Source organism: Sebastes fasciatus, chromosome 24 (assembly GCF_043250625.1).
Source record: "Sebastes fasciatus isolate fSebFas1 chromosome 24, fSebFas1.pri, whole genome shotgun sequence".
Classification (NCBI taxonomy): Eukaryota; Metazoa; Chordata; class Actinopteri; order Perciformes; family Sebastidae; genus Sebastes; species Sebastes fasciatus.
In genome coordinates, this window is record NC_133818.1 from 4,252,538 (window position 1) to 4,262,953 (window position 10,416).

The 10,416-nt window shown below is 40.9% G+C and overlaps 1 protein-coding gene across 1 annotated transcript in view; it reads left to right on the top strand.

Annotated features, from left to right (window-relative positions):
• LOC141763201 (activin receptor type-2A-like) overlaps positions 1-9,094 on the top strand; it is a 48,609-nt gene extending 39,515 nt beyond the window's left edge. Inside the window, exons 7-11 of the mRNA XM_074627675.1 lie at positions 2,299-2,444; positions 2,536-2,650; positions 3,111-3,249; positions 3,337-3,467; positions 3,625-9,094. Of these exons, the coding sequence (XP_074483776.1) occupies positions 2,299-2,444; positions 2,536-2,650; positions 3,111-3,249; positions 3,337-3,467; positions 3,625-3,819 (726 nt within the window). The 3' untranslated portion in view covers positions 3,820-9,094. The remainder of the gene's footprint in view (positions 1-2,298; positions 2,445-2,535; positions 2,651-3,110; positions 3,250-3,336; positions 3,468-3,624) is intronic.
• The last annotated feature ends 1,322 nt before the right edge of the window (positions 9,095-10,416 follow it).

The window sequence follows — 10,416 nt, forward strand, 5'->3', positions numbered from 1 at the left end:
GAAGACAGCTCTATAGTAGTATTGGCGTAACGTCTTGTGCTTATGTATACAGTAGTAAAAGCCCCCGGGACAGACTGCTAACAAAGATGTAAACACTGGAAAGAAGAGGAAAACATGCATGAAACCTTCACATTGTATTGATTCAGTTTGGTCGCCTTAGGAGCTAATCCATAATTACAATATACTTCTGCTTTTATAAGCCTTGTTTATCCAGAGAAGGTGGATTTGAGCCCCGTTGTGCTTCACTCACCCTCGTAGCCACAGTCTCTTTGTAGCTTTAAGTGCCTCTGTGTTTTGAGGGTCATTACCGACGAAGTGGAGAGAGATTCTCGTACGCTTCGCTTGCTTGAGTTTCTCAGCCACGCCAAGATTTTAAATGCTTAAGAGACCTTCCCTGTGTGAATTAAGGTTGAAAATTACAGGTTGAGGGTGTGGCGATGAGGCTTTAACCCAACAATACAACTCTTAAAGAGCCACTTAACCCTGCAGCAGCAGCTCTACAAGTACTACTCTGACTAGTAGACACTGAAAGGTCACACTACCGGCAATATGACAGAGTATTTTTATTGTGCACAGTAAATATACTCTGTTACAGTAAAAGTACACTGTAAAAAATACTCTGTTACAGTAAAAGTACTAATACCACACAGGAAAAATAATCTGTTACAGGAAAAGTACTAATACTGCATAGTAAAAAATAATCTGTTACAGTAAAACTACAATGTAAAATACTCTGTTACATTAAAAGTACTAATACCACACTTTGAAAATACTCTGTTACAGTAAAAGTACACTGTGAGCATGTACTGTAATTATTTTCAAAGTCTTAAGAGGAAAACGTCTCCTTCCTGCCAGATTTTGAGAACAGGTGTGAAACGTCGGCCACGTCAGGTTTGGGCTGAACCTCAGCTTGTGTAACACATCTGGAGCAGGGATTTCTCCCTGACAGCTGATTTATGCCTCCATGTATGGTGCTTTTAAGCAGCTTTATGTGTTGAGGTTTGCAGTAACCGTAGCATGCAGTGGCTTGCTTTAAAGCAGAAGCAACTCCCTGTACTTAAATCTTTTCATGCATGCTTATTAATAGCTTCCCATGGGAGTCTTTCAAAGGGTATTTTGTCTGATTGGTCACTTTCTTTCTAACAATTTAACAGAAATTAACACAGCGGTGAAAATACTGAATAAACCCAAGTATATCTGGTGAGCATTTAATCCATAAACAGATTTAGTTTCTACATGTGTTGGAGCTGCCTGCCCTCTAGTGGTCCCTCCTGCAGCTACATGTGTCTTTGGCCTTCCAGAAGTGACCTTGTATCCTATTGACTTTCATTATGTAAGAACAAAGATGTACAAAGGATAACAATCTCCAAATTCTGTTTTTCTTTACTGCAATATTTAATATAAATATTCAAATGTGACCGGTATCTAAAGATGCTCAGCTTCCATGCATACAAAGTGTTTGTTTTTATCTCTGCACAGTCAAATAGTACAAAGGGGAACTTTAAGCAAGTGTTTGCTGATAAAGAGCCTGCGTGCTCCCGCAAACCTTCCCTTGATAAATAGAGATTAAAGAACAGCGATCAAACACCACAACAACGTATTTATCAGAGCTCCATTATTCACCAGGAACAATGAACGAGCAGGAAGTTGGCCAAAGACTCACCCTGGTTTTATTAAGAGGACACTCATGGATTTTATTTATCTCCCTTCAATGAAATATGAAGCTTCACAAATACTTTTACTGTAACTGAGTAGTTTTACTCTGTGGTATTAGTACTTTTACTGTTACAGACTATTTTTACTGTGTACTTTTACTGTAACAGTATTTTTACTGTGTGGTATTAGTACTTTTTACTGTAACATAGTATTTTTTACAGTGTTCTTTTACTGTAACAGTATTTTTATTGTGTGGTATTAGTACTTTTTACTGTAACAGAGTATTTTTTACAGTGTTCTTTTACTGTAACAAAGTATTTTAACTGTGTGGTAATAGTACTTTTACTGTAACAGAGTATTTTTACAGTGTACAGTAAAAATACTTTGTTAAACTAAAAATACACTGTAAAAATACTCTGTTGCAGTCAAAATACTTTTAGTAATTTTATTGTAACAGAGTATTTTGCAGTGTGATATTAGTACTTTGAATGTAACAGAGTATTGCTACAGTGCGGTGTTAGTACTTTTACTGTAACAGATCATTTTACAGTGTACTTTTACTGTAACAAAGTATTATAATATCTTTAATAAATATATAAAATGACTTAATCTCTCTTCTTCCTGTGACTCTCCTATCATCAGGGCTCGATGACGGACTACCTGAAGGCCAACGTGGTGACGTGGAACGAGCTGTGTCACATCACCATGACGGCGGCCCGCGGCCTGGCCTACCTCCACGAAGACATCCCGGGACACAAGGAGGGACACAAGCCCTCCATCGCCCACAGGTACCAAACTCCTACAATAGCTTTTATCCAAACATTATGACTGGCTCCAGGAGTTCTGTTAGCCTGAATGTACTTCCTGTTTGTCTCTCAGGGACATTAAGAGTAAGAACGTGCTGTTGAAGACCAACCTGACCGCCTGCATAGCCGACTTTGGCCTCGCTCTGCAGTTTGAAGCAGGAAAATCAGCAGGAGACACACATGGACAGGTACAGTTCACAGTTAAACTACTACTAATCCACCAGGTTTCCTGCCTTTTTAGGTCAGAAACTGGCTTCTCAAACTTACTGAGTCACCATTATCAACATTGATTTGTGGTAATACCTCACAGAGCCTGTAGGTGGCAGTGTGGGCCAAAGATCTGGTAAAGGGGACTTGCTCCGTGACCTTGAAGGTCTGTAAACTGTTGGTAAATAGTTTTAAACATCTGTAGCTGATAACAGATTTAAGTTTGAAGGCTGGACAAAAATATCATCAGCTGTGTGTCATGCTGGGATCAGCTTACAGATCCCTGTATGACACATAGTTTGATGCCAACTAAGCAACAACACCCCTCGATGACAAGCATCACTTTTCGCCGTCTCAGCCCGTCTGTGAGCTGCGTCATGACTTTCTGCTCATGCTTGATTTTCTCGAACTGTTCCTGTCCTGATGTTTTGACCTCTGTAGGTGGGGACGCGGCGCTACATGGCTCCTGAAGTCCTGGAGGGGGCCATCAACTTCCAGCGAGACTCCTTCCTGCGTATCGACATGTACGCCTTCGGCCTCGTCCTCTGGGAGCTCGCGGCGCGGTGCACCGCCGCTGACGGTGAGGCTGACGCATCAGCAGAAAAACACTGCATTCGTTTCTGTGTTACTCCAGATTAATTTTAAACGTATGGGTGTGTGTCAACAGGCCCGGTGGATGAGTACATGCTCCCGTTTGAGGAGGAGATAGGTCAGCATCCGTCTCTGGAGGACATGCAGGATGTTGTCGTTCATAAGAAACTGAGGCCCATTCTGCGAGACTGCTGGCAGAAACACGCGGTGAGTGATGAGAAAGCGCTTTTGTAAAAGGGCAGTCTGTTATTATATTATTTATTACATTACTTCAGTTAGATTTTGAGGTAAACACCCTTTAAAGCCCAAACCAAAGCGACCATGAAGTCAGGCGGTAACTTTAGTATCTGCTGCTCTCTCTCAGGGTCTGGCCATGCTCTGCGAAACCATCGAGGACTGCTGGGACCACGAGGCCGAGGCTCGTCTGTCCGCCGGCTGCGTCGAGGAGCGCATCGGCCAAATGCAGCGCCAAGCCCCCATCATCGGCCCCGAGGAGATCGTCACCGTCGTCACCATGGTGACCAACGTGGACCTCCAGCCCAAGGAGTCCAGCTTATGATCGACCGGCGCCTGATGAGCCAGCAGAAAAATCACCACGAGGGGATGAACAGCCGACCCTGGTTGGTTGGCGGTTTTTTTTGTTCTTTCTTTCCGTTTTTTCTTTTTTCCTTTTAAGTGCGGGCCGCTACTCGCGTTCAGGAAACACCCTGCGCCCACCTCACCACATCAGTTGATACCCACCTCATTTTGTGTGGATTTTAACGGTCGAAAAACTCCCAAGATTCAGGATATTACCGACGACGTCACCGAGTGATGACATGCTGGGACGACAAACACTTTTATCATGTATTGTTTTTATATACATACAAACACACACACACACACACACACACACACACACACACACATATATATATATATATAGGAGGGCTGCTCGGTTTTCTACGGAGAGAGAAGATCCGGCAGAGAAATTTCACGAACTCTCTTCAGTGCATTTTAGTGTAAAAAAACAAAACAAAACAAAAAAAACAAGGAGCACCTGGCTCTCGATACATTTGCTGTTTTCTCGTGTGCGTTTTTTCTGAAGAAACGACTATCGTTCTGCCAATAAGCAACGGCTTCTGAATGTTTATAGTGTAATGCTGCTGTACATAGTGTATTATGGACCCAGACGACTTGGTAATCAAGCTTATTTTAACGGGGCGAGGGGGGAGGGGAGATCCATTTTCAAGCATTACGACGATAAAAAACCATAAACCTCCTTCAACCAGGTATACCTCAGTTCAGATGGACACAGTTTAAATTAGTCCCTCTCCCTGATCACAGTCACAACCTTGGCTCTTCACGACATCCAGTCAGCCGTGACACTCATGTAGTCCGAACATACATGGCCATAAACACCCCTTTCTCAATCTCACGTTTGATTTTTGACTGAACTTTTCTCTTTGAGATTCTCTCCTCATAATGGGGGAAAAGACCCCCATGGTGAAGTTGTTGTTTTTTTTTGGTTTGCCGTGTCAACTTGTCAGCGGAGTAATAATATCTATCGCCTAATTTTGGCCGTGAGATCTGGATATACAGTATATGTATTTATATCTCTCTGGATTAGCGCTGGGTACCAGCTAATGATACCTTTTTGTGAGATCTCTAGCATCAGATTTGAAGTGCAGGGGTACCCAGCCCTGATTTAGATTAATACCTGTATTTAGCTGAGCCAGCTTGCTTTTGATTTGATTGCACACATCTTTATTTTTTTTTTTTGGATTTACTATCAAGAGTTTCTGCTCTCTTTTGATACACCTCAGGAATCTTTGCTACTCACCACCACCTCACATCCCTCCTCTTCCTCCTCATCCTCACCCGGCCGTCTCGGACTGGAGTACCTCCTCTCTCGCCGATTCCTACGCTTCCTCTCTCTCTCTCTTTCTCCCCTCATCTCTACTTGTAACGGCTTAGCAGTGCTGTCATTCTCAAAGAGTCCAAATTTGATCAAATCCCACACAGGTAAGGTTGGTTGAACCTTGCCTGTCCCTCTACAGGTGTTTATGTAGTCCGTTAGTTTGTGTTTCCACTTTTCTTAAGTCAAATGTTGCAACTTTAAACTGTATATAAAGATGAACGACGCGTCTACACTTCTTCCCACTGTACAAAAGTGAAGCCAAAATATCCTGGATAGGGAGCTGCACCTGTACTGCAGCCAGCCACCAGGGGGGCAATCCAGATGTTTTGGCTTCACTTTAGGGGAGCTGTCATGTCGTCCATCTTTCTAACAGTCTATGGTAGAGACAAGCAAGCCAAATAAGCTCCAACTCCTTTTTTTTATCCTGTTTTGATGCATGTATTTTATCTTTCGTCAGAGTTAAACACTACCTGCTCTTTAAAGCAACCGAATTCAACAGTTCTCACAAAATAATTGGTGATAAATAAAAGATAAACTGTCAGTTTGGTGCAGTTTTATGTTTTGAAATCAACACGAACCAAACGATCGCACGGCTAACTGCAGTCAGACGAGTCAAGACGAGGAACCTCTCTCTCTCTCTTTCATCCTGGTGCCATTTCTACGTATCCATATTAGTTACTCTTGTAGATGTCAGGCAAAACGGATGTATCTGTCGTTGTTGTCAAGGCAACAATGGCATTTTTTGAGTCTTTATTTCTTCTGAGGGACGTTGAACACTGGTGCCGGCAGACCTGCAGTCTCTCCTCAAGCTTTGGGACGGTTTCACGAGATCGCAGTTTAAAATCAAGCGTTTTAAAAAAGCAAGTGGTGCGTTTGGAAATACTAAAAACGTGAGGAAGCTTCTTTCTACCAAACCATTTCACATTCAGGGCAATTCATAATATGCTTTCTTAATTAAAGTATTTTAATTAAAAAAAATTATAATTATTAAATTTATTCGTGATCATTTCTGGACAGGGGAGTCGAGGCAAATCACAGCAAACAATCAAGTCTATAATTGAGTTAAATATTTGTTTAGAGCGCCAGCTATTCTGCAATACATGCTGTATTTATTTCAGTTTTGTACCAACAAATTCCCATTTTTCTCAAAATACACACTTTACAGGGCCAAACCAGCTCAATAATATAACAGCTATCAAAAGGCAGTTTTCCACCAAATAACCAGGAACTAGAAGAACTAAACAGTAAAAGATCTTCAGAGTGTTTGCTTTCCTGCTAGACCTCTAAAACGTTGGAAAATCAGGAGGAAGTGACGGTCAGGTTTGAGATTTAATCTCAGCACACGTTTAGACTATTGCAACAACACAGCAAAACCTGAAGGAAGTCAAAGCCATCTTGTTATTTACTTACTGTAGCACGATATTTGCATCAGTGTCGCTTCCTTTTGCTGCTGCTGTTTTTCAATTATTCAAGAAACAGCCATCGTCTGAAGAAGCTTAGTCAGGGACGATCAGTACTGCAAACCACAGCAGCCCTTCAATACGCACTACCTCACTCGCAGGGATTTCTTCGGGGTAGAAAGTGTGGCAAATAAACCAAAATCGTAACCAGGTTCCTCCAGTCGAAAAGGGGATTAAAAGTTCTATTATTTCTTGGAGTAAACTCCCATTTCTCCCAATAAGTTTGAGATGATTGACGAAGTTTAATCATCTTTACCATTATCCTTTATTTCCATTACTGTACAAGACTGTACTGGCATGGACGTAAAGGAAAAAACACCAGTATTACCCTTTTTTTGTCCCCAAACTTACAGTATTTCAGCAGCCAAGTGGATTTTAAAAACCTCCAAATGTTGGTTGGTTTCCTGCCAAAGTGGCTTTCAAAGCCACAGCAAAAAAAACAACCCGTGCCAGCGTTAGTTGGCGGTCACATCCCAGTACTGTCGGTAGATCTTCAGTGTTAAACAGCTTCGAGTTTAAACTGCGCTTGAGAAACCGGCCCAAACCAACAAAACACCATTCAGGGATTCAGTACTATGCTTTTCTAAGTTCTAGCAAGTTATATGCAACCAGTGCCGCAAATTACCCTACACTTCTTCTGTAGGACCAGCTGCAGGAGTGACTTTCAATATACACACACAAATAACTTGTAGCATTTTAATTTTTTTTTTTTTTTTTTTTTAATCCGTGACCTTGCATATTGATATGTTGTATTTATTTTTTAATTTACAGGCCTGAGGTTTTTGGGGATCGGAACTCAGGTGCAACTCAGAATAAGGTTGTAAGAGTTGGCACGATTTATGGTTGTTGTTGTTATTATAGGGGGGGGTGGGTGTTCAGTTGTAATTCAGGAAATACTTTCATTAATTCAAAAAAAAGATATAAACTGTAACGTGCTTCTTTCTATTCAGTCTATGGACAAAAACGACCGAGAATGAATGTTCTTCAGACTCCTGGATTCCAGTATTGTGTGTACTTTGGTGGATTGAGCCCGGCCCTGTGTAACTTTAGAGGGCTCCGGGTTTGGCTGGTTTCGTGTGATTGTGCCCTGTCGCCGTAGAAACTAGTAAAACCGACGCACTCGGAGATCCATTCGTACACCTCGTGGTTACCTGCTGAAGATGTGAACCAGTAAGAAAAGAACAGTAAAGGCATTATTTTGATTAATTGTAAATCTCCCAAGTAGGATTTTTTTTTTTGCTTCTGCCGTTCTCGTGCTTTGGCCCATCCTCAAATCTCACCTAAATTTTCGCACCCAATTCAACTGTTATCAGCTCATTGAATATGCGTTACCAGCTATGGTCCCAACATTGTCGTTTAAAGGCGTATGAATGGGTTTCCTCGGTGTGCAGGCTTTACGTTTTTCTACCTGGACTTCCTCCAGCCCAGCACCTCACATTGCTGTGCATATAAACTACCAGTGAAACATTTGTGTCTTGTTGCCCCCCACTACTTTAAGCAGTCTAGGATCTGTACAGACGAGAACATAAATACCTGTATCAACTATATACTCTGAGCTGAATCTTTATAAGTGCGTGTTGAACTTCAGTGTTTCCTCTACATTCATTTATACTTTTCTTCTTGTGTTTTGACTCGGCAGCCCGGCTGTGTAAAAAAAATTGTCCTCCACTATGCGAAACATGTGTAAGCTAAAAGCTAGAGGCTCATTGGAGTACTTTGTGAGGCATCCAAGAAAGCACTTAAGGCAGAAAAAAGGGCGTTCCTCAGGGCGCCTACTCGGGTCCCCTGTGGGTTGCAATTTGACGACTCCCCAAAGCTCTTAAAGATCCGTTGCAATACTCCATATGTGATAATGCAATCACCCACTACAGGTATTTCATTCCAGCATCCTCCTTTCCCTCCTGTTGGTAACAATTTTAGAGGAAACATTGAACTCCAATGACCTCGCCGCCAAGACCGTCTTGGCTGTCGGGCCGGAAATTTCTACAAAAAAAGAAAAAAAGCAAAACACTACAAGCGTTTTTGACCCCACATTTCTCAAGGCTCTCGAGTCGCAGCGCTGATCCAGGATCTGCCAACGCAGCCTCTCAATGGTCATGATGCTCCCAGGGTTTCAAGGTCTGTTTTGGGGGTCATGAAACTTCAGTGGGTTATTCCTGATACATGTGACTTTTTATGTTACCGACTAAAAGATGTGAAAATAGGACAAGAAACTGGCGTCTGGAATTTCAAACTGTAGGAAGTACAACATCCCACTTGGTGTTTTTACCATCTCCTCTGACCTTTGACCTCCCCAGTGAAGGGACAAGAAGAGTATTCCCTTTGTAAAGTATTATAAAACCTTGAGAAACCCTGGATTCATGATCACAGAGGAGACAACATTGATCCCTGATCAGCGCCGCGACTCTCGGCCGTGGTTTTTATCAGCTGAAGTGATCCACGTGATGTAAATAAATGTGTTTTTAGATTGTGAATACTGTTGTTTTTTTGTCATTATTACTTCGTTCCTGTTTATCTGACAGCTGCAGGTAGAAGTTTGTCTTTGGAAGTAAATATATTTATCAATTATTGATTTATCATTTGAAATGTTGTTTATATACAGTATGTTGAATCGCTTGCTAGAAGATAAATTTCACATGTTCAGCTGACCTGCTGTGTACCGACTAAAAGAATGGTTCCCAACCTTTTACTGTCATTGAGTAAACTGACTAAGTGACATTTTAATGGATATTTCATATTATATTCAATGCATAAAAATGACAGTACAGAAGAACTGATAAACTGTATAATTAACCCGATGAATGTTGCATCAGAGATGAGTTTTCCTGTTATTTTTAGGGACTTTTAATACAAATCTGTCTGTATTATGTTTTTTTAATTTATTTTTAACAATCATTCATATTTAATATGCTTCTTTTTTGACAAATCGTATTCTCCCTGACACCTGGTCATTGTTCTATCAACTCTTTCTTTTGATTTATAAGTTTATATCTTAAATAATAATCCAAACTTTTCATTTTCTTCACAGAAATGAATGAAATCCTGAGATATAGGCCAACTGTATATTTATTTTAAAAAGGCCTGGTGAACCCCCCATGAAGCTTTTCCGACCTAAAGGAAATCAAAGTCTAAATTCTCTGATTGCAGCTTCTTAAATGTGAATATTTTCTGGTTTCTTTCCTCCTCTATGACAGTAAACTGAATATCTTTGAGTTGTGGACAAAACAAGACATTTTTCATCATTTGCTGACATTTTGTAGACCAAACAAATAATCCATTAATTGAATGAAAATAGTCGTTAGTTGCAGCCCTACAAAAATGCATTGTAATACTACTAGATTTGTTCAAATGAGTTTTGATGTTTAGATTTCACAGGATGACTTCTTTTACAAAAACAAATACCAGCGTTGAAGAGTGAGATTTCCTCGTCCTTCAGCTGGAGGTGTCCTTGAGCAAGACTATAAAAATCTACCAGAAGAGACACATCTCCTTCAGGGAAGTCATAGAGAATTAACTTATCACCGACACTCTTTAATTTAAAAAGAGTTAATTTATTGTTGCATCTTCATTTCAGGACTAAAGGAGGACGAGCCAGATGCCACTCTACAAATGTTCTGTGTGTTATTAATAGAGCTGTTAACTGCTTGTATGTACAGTATGTGCAGAGGGTTTTGTCAGGGATGTATTGCATTATCCATCACGTGTCATGATCACACACAGCAGCTCAACTGTACTTTTGCACGATTACACGCCGGAAATCAAACCTGCATCCTTTCTCTTAATGAGGGTTTTTGTG